General features: G+C 47.1%; 1 protein-coding gene across 1 annotated transcript in view; it reads left to right on the top strand.

Annotated features, from left to right (window-relative positions):
* The first annotated feature begins 3,541 nt into the window (after positions 1-3,541).
* mdga2a (MAM domain containing glycosylphosphatidylinositol anchor 2a) overlaps positions 3,542-18,607 on the top strand; it is a 51,892-nt gene continuing 36,826 nt past the window's right edge. The window contains exons 1-2 of the mRNA XM_084678053.1: positions 3,542-3,668; positions 14,917-15,056. Coding sequence (XP_084534179.1) covers positions 3,611-3,668; positions 14,917-15,056 — 198 coding nt within the window. The 5' untranslated portion in view covers positions 3,542-3,610. The remainder of the gene's footprint in view (positions 3,669-14,916; positions 15,057-18,607) is intronic.

Here is an 18,607-nt window from a genome sequence, read left to right on the forward strand (position 1 = left end):
TAGATGGACACAGTTGGGACCTTTGTTTATTAACTTTAGTTTCACCAGAATTGTAGACTGAAAGCATGCTCTTCTTTGTGTTTGGACGTGGGGTGGTCCAGGGCATTGTGAGGAGGCTTGGTAGGCTGTTGGTGTTTCTGTGACACCATCATTATTCAGAGAACATGCAAATGGAGGCAAACACGCATCCACACACAAACACACACACACACACACTCACTCACACACACACACACACACACACACACATCCCAGATAGCTGTGTGAAGGAATCATTAATCGCAGCATCTGGTGTCCAGCAGGTTAAGCCAAAGCTCATTATATCTGGTTTTAGAAGAGTGCAGAGCGGAGCAGTGGGTACTGGCTCTCTAAACCAACAACAACATTAACATACAGTAGCAAAGTGAGGAGGGACGCGCTTGTCAGTATTCCTACCTGGAACCATACCTGTCTCCCAGGGTAGTAGAGGATAACAATTGCAGTCCTTACATGGGACATACATACAGTATGAAGACCTGCTAGAGAAACTTTATTTTTGCATTTAATGCAAACCAGTCGGGAAGTTGTCACTAAATATATATATTTTTTTCAATTGTATAGTATTACATCAGTGTTGCTTACAGTTTTTAAGGTTTTATTTGTCAGATATATATTGACAGTGTAATCTAAACAGTGAAATTCTTAATATGTGTGCAAGTATATATGTACAGTATAATATACTTGCAAACATCCCCTCAGCTGTTATATCACACACACTGGAATAAGAAGGGGTTTGGTGAGCCAGGCTGATAACACAGGGTTGTGCAGGAGAAGCTTCAGTCACAATGCTCGACAGAGCCTTCCTTATCAACCGTTTTTGATGAGTCATCCTCTTCCCCTGTGAAAAATGTAATCTGAGTCAGATATTCTTATCAGTAGTAATCCTTGTGTAATATTTGGCTGCTTCCACGCTGTAGCTTTGCAGGTTTCCGTTTCCAAATCATGATACCATTCAGATGTGGAACAGCGCTCTCTCTGCTGCAGAATCTGAGGAGGGAGTCAGGAGTTCAGGGTGGCCTATTGCGCTGGATGGCTCTGTCCATTAGAGGCCACTGAAAAGCAGTCAACCATGATGACATGCCTGGTGTCCAACGGATGATTGGCCCACCTCCAGAAACACGTTCTACATGAAAAATGGCCTGCCAGCTCAGACCTGTTTTTTTGTAGTTTTTTTTCTATAAAGTTTTTTTGTTTAAGCTTTATTTATTCAGGTACATTTTATCCTGGGTCTTTCTTTCCAGTGGTGATTACGTTTGGAGAAGCCATGAGTAAAATAGCAATTTCAAAACAGTCAGATACAGGCAGACGTTGATATCTGACCAGTCACAGTCTGACTCACTTCGTACCAATAAGATCGTCTGACCCATCATGGCAACTCAGCTACAGGACATGACATCAGCTCTGACTAATCAGATAGTTCAGCACATCATCTCTGACCAATCAGAAACAGTATAACCCTTCATCTCTCATTACCGTAGCCTTTCCATACTGGTATGCAAGGCAGGGAGACACCAGGTCACCGCCATGTCACGGTAGCCATGGTTATGTCACTGCGTCCTTCAGAGCTCAGAGGCAAGCTGCCAGATCGTCATGACGACAGGTCATCGGTTGGAGGATGAATAACCCGGCCAGCGGATCAAGATAATCCCAAACTCCAGGATTAGGATGATATCAAGCCATACACCCATATTCCTAAAACAGCAACGTCAGCATTTAAACCCGGCTATAAGCTCTGTGTTCCTCTGATTCCTCGATTGTGATGACAGTAGCCCCTTTCACAGAACCTTGAGAACCAAGTACACGAGGTATGGGATAGTTGAACATGACATGTTCTTGTAAAACAAGACTAACACTTAAGATTTTGAGTTTGCAAGGGCCTGTTGCTGTCATTTTGATGACACACTTCATGAGGCTTCTCAAGCCATATTCATTCATCGCCCATTTCTCTCTCCTATCTCTCTCTTTTCTTTGCCTATGTTTTTTTTTTTATCACGCTTAGTTTCTGTCTGTCTGTCTGTCTGTCTGTCCCCCCCCCCCCCTCTGTTTCTGTGCTGATCAAGCTATTAGCTGTAGATTGAGCGGGAGTGCGTTAATATGTGTTAATAAGTGTTAATGTGTGTTACTGAGGACGTAATGTGGCAGATTGCTGCTAGCTGTGGGCTGTGCTGGGGTGGGCTTATCTCTACACAGACTGTAGTACAGAAAGTTGGTCCAATGGCCTACACCTCCGTAGGGAAGGATTTACAGTACAGACCAGTTGTTTGTGCTGAATGATCTTCTATGGAGGTAGGACCCAAAGCCTAGATGGCTACAGTGCTACAGGCTACATCTGACAGACCCTATGAACACTGCATTGCATGTCTTTTTCCTAGAACCATCGTGACTCTCTGACCATCCTTATCGCTCTCTCTCTCTCTCTCTCTCTCTCTCTCTCTCTCTCTCTCTCTCTCTCTCTTTCTCTCAATCTCACTCTCTCTGTCTCTATTTCTCTTTCTCTCCCTGTCTCTCACTCTCTCTCTATTTCTGTCTCTCGCAGTGACTTTCTCTCTGCCTGTCTGGGGACATTGTGTATCTATACCAGGGCTAGTTTACTGGATCTGCTCCTCAAAGACCCTGGGCAGACCCTGTAAGCTACAGTAACTTGCCCTACACAGTCATACAGTAGTGTGCTTTCCACTTCGTTTCCTAATAACCGCCATCTGCTTTCCATTCTGGATGTTGTGGCTATATGACATCTAATTAGATCTAGAGGGAACAATATGTAGTCTGAATCACTGTAGTTTTATACCCCGGCTGCATAGCTGCTCAGAGTTTATACCTGACAAAGGACTGCATGTCAAAGGCATATCTATAAATAGAGGTAGTGGTTTGTTTAGTGGTACAATGTTGTAGCTGTTCCTCTATGTTACCCCAGGGCCAGTGGTTCTACTCTTCCTGCTTCTATTGCCCGTAAGATGGATAATCAGGCAAGAAAGGCTGTTCATAATGCTGCAAGTGAAGGGATAGAGAGGAGGAGGGGGGGGGGGAGCAATATACAAAGCCTTAAAGTTTGTGTAAAGCAAATTCCATGATTTGCTTCTCAGTACTTGTGAAGAGTTCCTGAAAGCATGTGCAAAGCACGAAAACTTTGTAGCACTGAAATGTAGAGTTAGACTGTTGAACAGTTTCTCTTCCGTTTTCAGCTCAGGTTTTGTATAGGCGGAGCCAAAACCCGACCGATCTACGTCACAGCGACCTATCTATGTCAGATCACAGACGGTTGCATTCTGTTACTCAGCTAGTATGGAAAAAAAATACTCAGCTGGTACAATGCAAAGACAAAGTAATTAATACATAAAACGGTCAGAGACTGCAGGTAGGTCTGTTCTGATATCTGCAATTGATTTAGCTAATGTTGCTGTTGTTGCTAAATTCAATACATTTGAAGGGGCGGAGTTTCACTCCCCTCCCCCCCAGTCTAAAGTAGAGAAGACTGCTGATTTTCTCATGATTTCAAAGCCTAATTTAACATAACAATTTAACAAAAAAAAAGCTGTTTTTTGAGGGGTTCTTTCCAAAATGACAATTAACGATGTACATAGGATTCTCTGTTGCTGCCCTTCAAGCAATAGGGAAACACAACTACAAAGGTAAGGTTTATCTAACTCAGTAAGGACATTTGCTAGCGAGCTAGCTAACATGTTTTAGCTTGCTTGCTAGTCGTTGCACATACACAATTGGTCTGTCATGTTCCCTATGGATAATGTAATATAACCTGTTCTGGTTATTAAAAGTCACACTTCTAACTTTACTGGAAGTTTTATACCAGGCCTATTTCCCCCGTATACTTATCACGGTTGTAGTTACTTAGATTACCTCTCTTTACAATGCGTGCTTACTGTGGCACTGATGGATTCTTTCTTCTTTAATCACTCAAATACATTTACGACTAAAATATTAGAGCTATGCAAGTGGGCCTCGAAGTGGAAAAGGTTGGGACGGCTGGCATAAGCTATCTATGAAAGCTCTTTGTATGCACGTCTCATTAATGGCTGTTAGAATATGGTTTCCGTTTCTCTCAGTTTTATCACTTTGTTTTCTGTGTTAAGTCTACTGCAATTTAATGGGGCACGTAATAGAACAGACAAGGCATGAATAGTGATGTGTGCGCCTGTGTGCGCTTGCAAGTGTGTGTGAGACAGGCCCACGACCTGCAAGATCACACAAGTACACTGAGCCAGCAGTCATGACTCAATTCCACTCATCACTGTAGATTGATCCCTGTTTTATTCAGTAGGAACCATAGACGTGGTTCTCCAATGCTGCTGTGCTGAGCTGTCTTGAACTGGGAGGCACATTCAACTGCAGGGATCTGGGAATCTTTGCACATGAAATGTTGATAGGAGGAGTTTAATGAGATATAGGACAACACCAACGTGATGGTGTTGGCCCACATATGCTAAGAAGATTATCATGGGCACACAATTCCATTGTGTCAAGTTAAGTGATGTATCCACACAAATCTGTGTCCTTGTGTGCATTGGAGGTGGTTTGGTGACAAGGCTCATAACCCTCAAGGATGATTACCCTGCTTGTCGCCTGCAAAGCAGTCATCCACCAGCGCCCATTCATAAGACCTGGTTTAAGCTAAGATAAGTGAATGTCAGGAATGTGAGGAAGACCTGGGTTCAGTTCAGTATGTCTTCTTCTAAACAGTAGGCCTAACCCATGTACAATCCCCTTGTTCCAGTTTTATTAAAAGAGCCTGTTTTACAGAGATTCTCTCTAATTGAAGTCATTTGTACACACACAGACACACACACACAGCCTATTCCCAGGGCTGCAGTAGTAAAAGTGTTTTAGCGGAGCCTGAGTGGATGCGAACAGACACCAGAGTGATGAGTATCCCTGCTCTGACCCCCAGCCACTCTCTTGAGAAGACAGAAAAACAAGATCCAACGAGCGGCTTTACAGAAGTTAGGGTGGAAGGAGGGGGCTGGAGGTGGAAGGAGGGGGGTGGAGGTGGAAGGAGGGGGGTGGAGGTGGAAGGAGGGGGGTGGAGGTGGAAGGAGGGGGGTGCAGGTGGAAGGAGGGGGGTGGAGGTGGAAGGAGGGGGGTGGAGGTGGAAGGAGGGGGGTGCAGGTGGAAGGAGGGGGGTGGAGGTGGAAGGAGGGGGAATGTCCTTGATAGAGTCAGCTTGTTAGCCATTCCAGGTCTGGGTTTAGTAGGCTAGCCGGTGAGCTAAAGCTATAGGATGTTACTCACAGCCTGATGGGACTGGTTTCATTCCTGCTGCCACTGACCTTCCTCACAGTAAACCTCACTGCAGTCCATTGATGCAGTAGACTGCCCAATTCACACAAGGTGATGAGAGTCATTGAATTGATGACTGTAGAGAAATGTAGATCTTCCACCTGACTGCATGGGTCATGTGTTTGTGTTCCCCTCTCACACACACACATGCACTCGTCATGCAAGATGAATGGTGCAATCTTGTCACTGGCTGCCTTTCTGCATGACGGTCTATGGTGTATCAATGTTCGAATGTGGTGCATGGGTGTTGTATGTATACTGTGTGTATGTCTGTGTGTGTATGCACTGCAGTATCAATTCCTGGTTGGATGCTCCTAACATGTTCTAGAGGAGGTCTATTTCCTGCATGACTTGTCTCATTGCTTCCAATTACGCTGGAGCCCAGCTCCACGGCAAAGCCTGGATGAGATTACACTAGTAGAGGTTATTAGAGTAATCAAATACACATTTTCATGGCAAACTGGCCCTTGGTGCTGAGGGTTCAGTGAGCATTACTGCATCTACACACGTACGTTTCTTCCTTGTTTTTTCTCCTTCTTTGTTTAACAAACAAAAATAAAACTTGGACGATGAATGAATAATGACCACCTGGTTTTCCGTCGAATCAGAGGAGGCCTCTGTTCTGGAACTGAGCCATCGAGCCTTCACACACTGCAGAAAACATCATTACATATGCAAATGGTGTTACAGAGTTGTTCAGTTGAAACTTTTTCGACTGCTCTGCTTGCTCCATACCTTTCAACTGTTATTACGGGTTCCTGAAATAGGTTGCGTTGGTTACGTAAACAGGGAGGCGTGGCGTCGGTGATGCGGCAGTGCCGAGGACCGCTCCAGGGGTCCAATACGAGAGGCTCACATGCTGCTCAGGGTGAGAGGGAGGGAGGGAGGGAGTGGGGAAGAGAGGGGGAGTGGGTGAATTTGTAAGAGTGTGTGCTAGTAAGGGACAGAGGCGTAGTGTGTGAAAATAGAGTGGAAAAAGAGAATGAGAGCTGGAGATGGGGGGGGGGGGGCATCCAAGGCCATGTAGCCGACAACCCAGTGATGAAGGATACAAAGATATGAGATGATTGAGACGTGATGATCATGTACAGAATGTGTTTGTCCGCTGCTATCTGCCTCCAGGCTGCAGCTAAGATCCCATCTTCTATCATCATCCCCGGCCTTGGCCCAGGCCTCACTGTCCTGACAGAGTGCCTGGAGGATGGCTGGCTGGCCCACTGCTGGGCACAGCTCAAGGGAAATGTGTGTGTGCTTATGTCTCTCTCTCTCTCTCTCTCTCTCTCTCTCTCTCTCTCTCTCTCTGTGTGTGTGTGTGTGTGCATGCTTTTGTTTCTGTGTGTGTGTGTCTGTATGTTTACTGTATATGTGTGTTCATTTCGATCAACATGCCAGATCACAATCAACCTGATAGATTGTCCCTGTGTGGTGTAGCCTACCCGAGTCCTCTGCTCTGAGCATGATGGAAGATGATGGCCGACAGTTTCAGATCACAAATGTCCAACTCTGGCTCCTCCAAGCCTCAAGTTATTTCCCACATCTTATCATGATGTGTGTCAGCCCAAGAGGTGTTAGACGATGACACTTTGACGGTTTGTGTGCGTGTGCGCGTGTGCGCGTGTGCGCGTGTGCGTACGTGTGCGAGTAGGTTGGGCAGCTGTGTTCACATCTTTACCTCCAACCTCGTCACTAACAGTGACATTCTGAATGTGTTGGCAACATCAGTGCAGAGCTTCTTTACAGTCAACATGACTCCTCTTCTCTGAAACACCAGCTAACAGTCGCTTCAACTGTAGAGACGAAGCATTAGCTACTGTAAACTGAGCTCCTGTGTGTTCAAACACGACACAACTATTCCTGCGGTAAAATCCCAGCACCCTGTGGCATGGTACAATCTGCAGAGAACAGAGGAGCAGGTCAGGATAGAAAAAAACACAAAGAACAGAACAAGAAAGGAGAAGTCGGAATAGAAAAGAATAGAACAGCGCAGAAGAGATCCGAATGGGACGGAACAGAATAAAAATCAATTCATTAATTGTTCTGTTGGAGTCCCAGCATCACAATGTTGTTTCTCCAGAATCCAGTCTCCTCTAGTTGTGTGTTGATCACCAGTATCAGGCTGACAGGACTGCTGTATGGGGCGGTTGTTAGTGTGAGAGCTGGCTCATGTCCCTTGTCTCATTATGGTACAAGAACAGCTACAATATTTGAGTCTGATTTAGCATCAAAGCTTGTCATCTGCCAGCGTCTCTACAGAGCACTGTTCCCTTCTCCCAGCATAGTGGCATATAGCCTGGCAGACGCGAGGCCTTGAATATGCTCAAGCAAAAAACCATCAGATGAGAGCAAACTGTATTTTAATACTCTGAACAGAGAGGGAAGCACGTCCAATTAGCCAAGAAATATCAGCGCTAACATGACATTTTTCTTCAGTTGCAAAACTTGACTCCAACGGTTGCAATATTAATTGTACCTTCGGTACCCTCTCTTCAGAGTAATTACAGTAAACTTTTATTAAATCTCACGTTTGCTTTTTGCATTTCTCTGACCGTCCCTTTCTTTCTCTCCATCGCTCTCTCTCTACATTCCTATCCTCTTTCTATTTTCCTACCTCTCTTTCCATCTCTCTCTTTCTCTATTCCCCTGTCTCTGTCTCCCTCTTTTCTGTCTCTCTATCTCACTCAGCTCTGCTGAGGTCAACAGCAGGGTCACACCAGCTGATTGCCATCTGTGGCTCCACTGTACTGTGGCCACACAGGGGATTTAGCTAGACTATGTCCACTTACACATACACAGGGGTGCTTATGACACACACGCACGCACACACACACACACACACAGCGTTAGCCTGGCAAAGCTAGTGTAGGCCCTCGTGCCCCTCCCCCTGCCCTGTGCACGCACGCACACACAGAACTGAACACACGCACACAAACACACTACACACACCTACACACAAGCCTCCACAACATCTGCGCTTTTTGTTTCAGATTAAATGTTTTTTTTTTGTTTTTTTGTGGTTTGGAATGCCAGGTGTTGTTGAAGAGTCTAAAGAGAGAATGGCCAAGGACACGAGGGTTATTATCCATGCGCTGGATCCCCCTGGATCTCCAACACTCGCACCCAATCTGTCCCTCTCACAAGCCTTTTATCTCCACACACTGCACAAGTGTTTGGTATTGACTCCTATCACTCTCGCCACAGGGAGGAAACATGTCTTGCCGACAGAATCACCATTCATCTCATCTCTCTTCAGCTGCTCTGCCAAACAGCCATGAATTATGTATGAGGGGAGAGAGAATATTTAAACAATTCCGGTTCCATTTATTGATTGGAGGCAGAAATGTCCCCGCAGCTTAGGCAGCGACACAGCAGGACGGGTGTGTGTGTGTGTGTGTGTGTGTGTGCGCGTGCGTGTGTGTAAGAGAGAGAGAGAGACAGAGACAAATAGGAAATGTGTTGAGGTTAGCAATCACATCAAGTCATTTTGGAGTCAGCTGTGGTCACAGATCTCTGTGCCTCCAAGTCTCCCCTTTGTATCTGTCACTCTCTCTCTCCCCCCCCCCCTTCTCTCTGTTTTACTTACGTAAAGTGTGTGCGTGTATTTGACTTTGTGAGTGTGTGCGTGTTTGATTTAGTAAGTACACACGTGTTTGTCATAATGAGCGTGTGTGTGGAATTTGATGAGCATGTGTGCTTGTTTGAGTGGAGATGGCAGAGTGAGTGACAGTCGTCCTGACGACTGGGTGTCTGTCAGGGTGAGTCATCCTTCCTGTGGTGTCACAGTGTTAAAGACCTACATTACCAACAGGGCTCCTCACAGTGTTAAAGACCTACATTACCAACAGGGCTACTCCTCCACCACTTCCTCACAGTGTTAAAGACCTACATTACCAACAGGGCTACTCCTCCACCACTTCCTCACAGTGTTAAAGACCTACATTACCAACAGGGCTACTCCTCCACCACTTCCTCACAGTGTTAAAGACCTACATTACCAACAGGGCTACTCCTCCACCACTTCCTCACAGTGTTAAAGACCTACATTACCAACAGGGCTACTCCTCCACCACTTCCTCATAGTGTTAAAGACTTACATCAAATAACTTATATTGACAAGAAGTGAAAGCCAATAGAACGCTCCATTGCAACACCAGAGCCCAGTAGCAGCCCTATGCGTCCGCCATTTTGGGGTGAAAGCGACTCGGCAGTCCTCTAGCTTGCTGTCCCTTTTGGCAATATCAGCTGCTTTGTAAAAATAAACCTGAATGATGACAACACAGAATAACATAATCACTAGACTAGTGATCATCAAATCCCTTCTTACAGTTTATTTCACAGACTTACAGACATGTCTTCCACTTTTTTTTTCCACAAAAAGTTTAGTTTGAATTTCTTTAAAGCATATTTTCTATTGCGCTGATTTGGCTGTGAGATTTGCTGATTTTGGGTGTCCAAGATATGATGGATTCTGATCTGTATCAAGAGTCTAGCCATGTACAGAGCTCGACATTAAGGATTGTCTGGGACAAGTGGATCTTTTGGTATGGCAAGTCTGGAAGAGAAATGTACTTGCCCCACTTAATGTGCCACTCATTACGTCTATTTTACCGATTTTTATTTGACCGAATTCTGCATTAACAAAACACAAAAAAAGTGGCTTTGTCCCAAGATCTCAGACCGTGGAGCTAATGCTCAACACTTCAACGGGGGTTTATTACTTGAAATAGGAATAATTTACTGTGTCATCTCAGTTACACTATCAGGGGAGACTGTGACTTGCTAAAGTAGGCAAATGACTATTACATAACATTTCATAATAATTTCAGTAAATCAAGCACTGCTGCAAGACCCAGTGAAATGTAGAGCTAAACGTTAGCTGGCATCGACATTGGCTAACTCAACTTCCGTAGGCTATCCTCAGTATTTGGAAGCTAGCTAAACTTATGCCACATTTAAAGTAATTTGTAGACATAACAAACATTTATTTTTATTTTTTCAAAAAAATCCCATTCTACCCAGCAGAGGCTGATTTACTGAACCAAGGGATCCTTTAAAAGGTGTAATACTTTACAGTTGAATATTTGCTGATATTTAACTACGTACATTTAACCAAAGCGTCCCCTTGTGATTGTTACCAAAAAGCATCAGTGTCGCCTCTTGTGCTTATATACTCTTTGTCTACATTACCAACAGGGCTCCTCACAGTGTTAAAGACCTACATTACCAACAGGGCTCCTCACAGTGTTAAAGACCTACATTACCAACAGGGCTCCTCACAGTGTTAAAGACCTACATTACCAACAGGGCTCCTCACAGTGTTAAAGACCTACATTACCAACAGGGCTACTCCTCCACCACTTCCTCACAGTGTTAAAGACCTACATTACCAACAGGGCTATTCCTCCACCACTTCCTCACAGTGTTAAAGACCTACATTACCAACAGGGCTATTCCTCCACCACTTCCTCACAGTGTTAAAGACCTACATTACCAACAGGGCTATTACCAACAGGGCTACTCCTCCACCACTTCCTCACTATTTTGTTTTCCGTCAGTTCCTTTCCTTCCTACTGCTTCTCTTCTGCCTTCATAAGCTGCTTTATTATTCTCTTTCGCTTCTCTTTTCTCTTCCTCCTGCGTTCCTTCCTCCTCCTCCTCCTCTTCCTCCTCCTCCTCCTCCTTCTTCTTCTCCTGCTCCTGCTCCTCTACCTCCTCCTCTGCTACCATCCTCCATCACAGCAGCCCACATGAGTTGGTTCCTCCTCTAGCCTAAGCAGCTCCTTTGGGCCTGCGGTAACAAGGTTCTACCTGCACTGTGTCAGCGATTCTAAGCTTCAGTTCACCCCTGTGCATGATGGGAACATAAAGACAACACTCTGACCTAGGGTGTTGTGTGAGTGTGTGTGTGTTTCAGTTTGTGTGTGTGTGTAATTGGACTGGGATAACTTGGTGTGCTCCCCAGCAGAACAGGCGGTGTATAGAGTGAGATAATGGAGGGTGGACAGACAGATATAGCTGTGTTAGGGAGGAAATAACAACAGGAACTAGCTAGTGTTCATCTCGCAATTTACAGGCTATTGAGAAGGTAATGATCATGCGCTATTACAGCCCACAGTAGCAGATAGAGAGGAGGGCTGTGTTGGCGGGGAGAGCCTTGAGCCACTGATAACTGTCACAGACCAGTCCATATATTATGTTATTTTACTGTCCAGTACAACCACACACTCACATGCACACGCTGCAGTTGCTGTGTTAAGATGATTTTTTATTTGAGTCAAAAGGCCATACATTGGCTGATGCTATCTTGAAGCAATTATATGCTAATTAGTTGTATGTGTTTGCGATGCAGAGAGCAAGGCCCCAGGTTGCTAGCAAGCCTGCTGTATATATGTTTTACACAAACTAATCAAATGGAATTAGGGAAATCTGTTGAACAAACAGTCAGATCACTGGTGTGTGACGCAAACCCATTTCCCTGCCACTGCTCTGCATTCTGCTAGAAATCTCTTTATGGGGCTTAAAACTTTGACTGGATTATCGCTGCTGGTGCATGCTGGGTAACATTCTCATCTCTCCAGCCTTACCAATGTTACTTCTCAACCTGCACCAAATCCCCCCTTCCACGCGTCTCATTTTCCTGCTCTCGGAAGGCAGCTTTGCAGCTCGGATGCACAGAAGCGAGGGAGAGACGTGCATCTTCCCTGGGCTGAGTGAGGAGGCAGCGAGCTGCTGCCGCCTGGGACATGGCGGCGAGACCGGCTAAGTGTATCTGACCGCTAAATGTTGTAGGTCCCGGAGACAGGCTGGCTCTCAGGTAGAGCGGCAGCTGTGGCGGGTCCCCCAGCAGCAGACTAAGCTGAGGACTGGAGGGGTGCGGGCGGGGTGCGGGCGGGGTGCGGGCGGGGTGCGGGCGGGGTGCAGCCACGCTACCTGCTCTAGAACGAGACTCCCGCTGAGTTGCAGCTGTCCCCGCCGCAGGTGATAGGTCTGCAGCGTGTGTCTGACTGCGGCGCACCTGTCTCACACCTGTCCCCTGGTATGGCTGTGCTCCTACAGCAGGGCATTGACATCTCTCCCAATGGCGTTCATGTTCTAGAAAGATATTCATGTTATAGAACGGTGCCATTTCATGGTGAAACTGGGAGATCGTCAGGAAGTCAGTCGACGTGGACGGGCAATGGTGCCGTTGAGAAACAAGCTTTCCTTGTTTTGATTTCTCTCGGGAATCAGTGCAGTGGTCATGAAAAGTTATGAGGCGTTTTGCAGCTTAATTCCATAGGAGTGGAAAGCAATTTAATCAGTCACAACAAGCACAGATACTTACTCACACACACTGTACAGTGTACACACACAGACTCATGCATACACACACTAACACGTCTCCTAATTGCCCCTGGCTAGTCAAGCAATGTGGCTTGGGACAAGTCTAATCGCTGGTATTGTCTCTGAGCAAAAATCATGTAAACAGCGCAGAGCTTTTTTCCATGAATTAGGAAATGGAAGGATTATAGAATTAAAGGACAGTGAACACAATATGGATCCATGACGTAATCTTCCTGGGGGAGGTCTAATTCCTGAACTGCAGTAGACTAACACTATGCCTGGGAGGTCCTGGGCTTGGTCTCATGCCCGGTTCAGGGGAGATGTTTCCGTACCCTCTCAAAGGAGCACTGTAAAGCCTGGTTTAGTGGGAATGTCTGGACAGTGGAGCCAAGGAGAGCTCTAATGCTTTAAGCTTTCCCTGGTGTAGGTGTAAGTCCTGGTGTACAGCCTGTTGGAGCCAAGCTGGTAGGTGCTGCAGGTGTGGTAAGGCAGGCTGGATGGGGTAAGTCCAATACTTGGACCAGCGTGCAGCCTGGTGTCTTTGAATCGCTGTGCTGCTGGGTCCGTACAACAGCAGGACAAAGACTGGTGTATAACACTAGCTTCACATCCACAGCTGGACAGAAAGGGACCAGAGAGAAATAGTGTTGGAGCACTGCTCTGATTCTCACTTAGCCTCAGAAAAGCTGCTTCATCCAGGACCTATTTTCAGTCATAGACGGCACTATAGACGGCTTACAGCACGATGCAGTTGTTCCTCTCCTCTCTCCCTTCCCTTCACCTCTCCTTTCTCCTCCTCCTCTCCTCCCTGTCTCTGTTCACCTATTCAAATCCCACTCCACCTCTACTGATCCATATGCTCGGCCTCAACCATATGCCACTCTCACTCCCTAAACCAATGGAAATGGCCCAAATTGAGGAGGTGCACGCTGGGAACTGGTTGTCATGGTGTCCGCCGGGGCCTGTTTGGCGCAGAGTGGCGCGAGGCACGGGCATCAGAAAGCCTGGCATCACAGGATGGCATATTAGTGGAGTCATCTGGGGGAGCAGAGACTCATTCTCTATAAATAGAGAACAGAGGAAAGTAGGACAGGGAAGGAGGCAGGCAGCTGGCACAAGGAGAGGAGGAAGAGGAGGAAGAATACTTCTCTGCTTTGTATTCACATCCAGCAGAGCTGTGCTAACCTTTAGCTTGTTAAGTTATTTTGGGAATTTCTTGCTTGCAATTAGCATAACTGATTGCGTTGTGTGTATGGTTCATTTGGCACTTCCCTTACAGTGGATTGACACTGCCTGGCTAAACATCCCCCCCCCCCCCCTCTCTCTCTCCTGCTATTCCCGTGTGCTGATATCCTGAGATAGGGGGAGCGTCTCAGTAGAGGCCTACTTTCACACCATCAATCCTCTCATGATATTTGGCTCATCTCGAGCACACTCCTGCAGTCTGGCTCGGTCCCCTGGAAGAGCTGCCAGGGCGGCAGGTAGAGCAGCAGGATATTACAGCAGCCCCAGGAGAGAGGCTTTATAAAGGGGGATGATTGGAGCTGCTGCTGCCCGCCTCCTGTCTGTCTGTCTGTCTGTCTGCAGCCTGTCTGTCTGTCTGCAGCCTGTCTGTCTGTATCCAGCCTGTCTGTCTGTCTGTCTTACTCCAGCCTGTCTGTCTGTGTCCTGCCTCTTTCTGTCTGTCTGTATCCAGCCTGTCTGTCTGTTTGTCTGTCTGTCTGTCTGTCTGTCTGTCTGTCTGTCTGTCTGCCAGTCTCCAGCCTGTCAGTCTCTCTGTCTCCAGCCTGTCTGTCTGACCGTTTGTTCTGCTGCTCAGCAGTAGAAATTCATAATGGAACAATCTCCATTTTCCATCTCCTGGGTATAATTCGCAACCACATAAGTCACATGAAACCAGTGAGTTATGTTTACCTGACGACAAATATCCTGACTGTATTTATGTAAGAGTAAATGAGTAAACATGAGCAAATCACCAAGCATGCGAGTACAGCGTTGCTAAGTGCGAGAGGTGTGATGAATCACAACAGATTCACGTAGCATCTCGCAGTGTTCGTGTCATGGAGAGTTCACATATTACATGTATAACACTTTAGACTGGAGTTACTCCTAGAAGTAATGGAAACTCTTTAGGCCTGATAGAAGCTACTTCCTCCCATCTGAATGTATCACCTGTTTTCCAGTGTTTCTTCTAAGCCCGTGAGCATGTCCTCTGAGGCCTCTGGTCCACGTGTTGCCCTCTGACCTGCCCTCCTGTCTCCTCAGCGCCCCCCACAGTGCGCATCGTGCACTCTGGCCACGCCTGCAACATTGAGGAGGAGCGCTACACAGAGAGAGTGTACACCATCAGAGAGGGAGAGACTCTGGAACTGCAGTGTCTGGTCACGGGACACCCCCGACCCCAGGTAACGCACACACACACACACACACACACGTACTGTGTGCACACACACACACCTACGTTACTGTACACACATGCACACACAGGGAACATAGAGTTATGTTCCAATCCCCCCTCGGTTACTGTCATAGTGACACTGTAGATACACACGCGCCTACGTTACTGAACACACATGCACATAAAGGGTCCACAGGGTTCTGTTTAAACTCGCTCTCCCCCCCCCCCCCCCCCCCCACACACACACACACTGTGACCTAGCTATGTTCTACCTCCTGAGCTCGGAGTGTGTGTGTAAATGAGAGCGATCAGGCAGACGTGTTTGGACCTCCCGTGGGGGGAGGAGATAGACGCCATGGGAGAGGAGAGTCAGCTGGAGCAGAACTGCAGCTCGTCACCAGGGAGTCTGCCATTTACGCCCCAAAAGTACTCAGGGGCTCCTATGCACAAAAAACGCTCTGAAGAGCAATTTCTGGCTGAGTGCGAAGCCGAATGAAAGAAGAGGGAAGAGAAGATGGGTTCTCAGGGGGAGCTGGGAATGAGAGAGCTGCCTTCTGCGGCGGGCCGGGCTCACGCTCCTCCAAGTGAAACACACACATCTGACACACGCGTACACACACACATCTGACACACACATACACACGCGCACAGATGTTGACAACGGTACTCTACTTACACCTCGCCCTGTTCCTCCGTATTCGCATCCACCTCCTCCTCATCCTCTCCTCCCCCTTCGATGTTCCTCAACTCTTCCTTGTCATAGTGTGTGTTTCCAGAGTGTGTGTGTTTGTTGTCTCAGATGGAGCTGTCTTGGGTCAGGTCCAGGCCTGCCGGCTGTTGGCTGTTGCCTTGGCATCTCCTTTCTCCTCTGTCACACTGTCAGCCCAGTGGAGCCAGAAGTGACAACCTCCTCTGCTCTGCTCTGCTCTCCTTCTCTTCTCCTCTTCCTCCTCCTCCTCCTCCTCCCCTATCTACTCCTCTCCTGTCCCTCTGTTCTCCTCCTCCTGTCCTCTCCACTCCTGTCTCCTCTCCTCTCTCCTCAACCCCTCTTCTCCCCTCTACCTTCTCTCATCTCCTCTCCCATTCCCCTCCTCCTCTCCCCTCCCCTCTTCTCTTCTCTCCTCTTCTTTCCTTTTCTTTTCTATTCTCCTGGCCTTTCCACCTGTTTTTGAAATGGAGCGCGTGAGTGAACTGTGTGTAGGGCTTGTTATATCACCCTTCCTTTGTACAGTACATTCATCTAACTCTGACACACCTCCTATCCTCCTCCTCTCCTCTCCACTCCTCCTCTCTTCCAGTCACTGTCTGTCCTCCCCCACACACACGCACGCACGTACACACACACGCATACACACACAACCAGGCCTGTGGTAGATCCTGCAGGCTGCTGCTGATGACAGCCTGTGGAGGAAGGAAGCTATAAATAGAATAGCCAATGGGCTGGCTCGCTTGTCTTTCCCACACTGGGCCCTACGTCACTGCAGAGCCCTGGTGCTGAGGCTGGATCTCTCTCTCTCTCTCTCACTCGCTCGCTCTCACACATACACACACGTTTATCTCTCTCTCACACACTTTCTCTCAGTGAGTCACACACACATACTTTAGATTTCTCTCTCTCTCTTTGACCCACACGCTCTCCCTGCATCTCTCTCACACACATTCTCACTCTATAATCCACGCTTTCTATACTCTATCAAACAGCTTCCTCTCCCATACATCCACTTCTGTCTGTCTCACAGGTGTTATCATCATTACATCATAATGGCATGGCAGGAAACCAGGCAGACAGAAAAGCAGGTAAGCAGGCAGACAGGCAGGTGACCAGACAGACAGGTGACCAGATATACAAGGAGGCAGGCAGACAGGCAAGTAAGGAGGCAGGCAGACAGGCAGGTAGACAGATATACAGGATTTTCAGTTTGTGTTGACCACACTACCATCCATCATATGAATAGATTTATATTCTGTCACAGTCTGTCTCTTTGTTGTTTGCTTAGTGAAATGTTAAAATTATCACCTTCTTCTGAACACAGAAATATACACTAAAGTCACTTGGGATAGGGCATGCCATTACCACACACACACACCAATCTAGACACACACAAACACACTCACACACACCATATTTGAGAAAGCTAGCGTGGCTAAGCTCCCTGAATTCCAATACGATGTTATTCCTAACCAACACCAATATGCGTGTAAACAAATCCATGCTACCTCCCATCTTCAGCAGAGCATGTAATGGATTGGATCCCCTCGCCATGGGCGGGGTCATGGAGACCAGGCTGGCCGTATCTCTGCTGGTTATTATTCTAAACAAGAGGGAGAGAGAGAAAGAGAGAGAGAGAGAGGGGGGGGGGAGGGAGGGAGGGAAAACACTAGCTGACAAACTCAATCTTGAATGGAAATGAAAGCTGAGACATTTCCAATTAGTCAGTGAGATGGGGATCATTTGTAGGGTGAGGGAGGTTAGAGGACCTTGATTACACCTCTGAACAGCCTCAACACACACACACACACAGGCTTAACTGGGTAGCTCAGTAAAGCTCCATGCCGCATATTTTAGGAGCAGTAGCTAACTAATGATAAAGGAGGGGTTTGTTGCAATGTAGGTCAGCCACACAGGAAGAAATACACACACACACGCACACATGCACACAAACACATACACACACACACACACACACACACACACACATACACACACAGGACCAGCAAGGCCATGGTCTGGGCTGAATGGCCAATTTGCTCCACTTGTCTGGCTGACTGGTGGAGTGAGTGTACACAGGGGGCCACACACACAAACACACACATAAATACATATAGAAACACATGCACACAAAGACGCACACACACAAACACGTATACACACATGCATGCACACAGACTTAAATACAGACACACAATGCATTTACAATTTAGAGATCAGCCCTTTACTACTGGGAAGGGTCAGGAAACTGAATCATGCCTGACTGATTCTGTATGAATGGATTGAAAAGTGACATCAGTCAATCTCTGTGTGTGTGTGCGTGTGTGTGTGTGTGTGTGTGTGTGTGTGAGAGAGAATGTGTGAGGAAGTACTTAAGGGAGCACTCATCTTATCCCTCCATCATCCATCCCTCTTTCCATCTCCATCCATCCGTCCATCCGTCAGATGGTTAATGTATTTTATCTGTCCGATCAACATGCTTGACTGGCTGCAGTTAGCGACACAGTCAGCCTATCCCAGGATGGCATGATCAGCTGACCTCAGAGCAGAGCTGAGTGCATGCGTCAGACTGACAGAGCGACTCTCTGAGGTTGAGACTGACTTCGGCAGTATGAACTGGAGGAAGGGAAGGAGGAGGAGGAGGGTGGAAGCTGGAGGTCAGAGGTGGTTTAAGTTGGTTATATTGCACTCTGTGCCTGTCAGACTGCTGACAGCAGCAGTGAGCCTGCCTTACACCACGGCCCCTGTGCGTGGTTCAGATAAAACACCCTCGAGTCGTTCATGACATTCTTGAGCCTATAAATTCAATAATAATTCTAAAGTAACAGCAAAAAAAACTCGTAACTTTT

Source organism: Hypomesus nipponensis, chromosome 3 (genome assembly GCF_054491055.1).
Source record: "Hypomesus nipponensis isolate SF chromosome 3, ASM5449105v1, whole genome shotgun sequence".
Classification (NCBI taxonomy): domain Eukaryota; kingdom Metazoa; phylum Chordata; class Actinopteri; order Osmeriformes; family Osmeridae; genus Hypomesus; species Hypomesus nipponensis.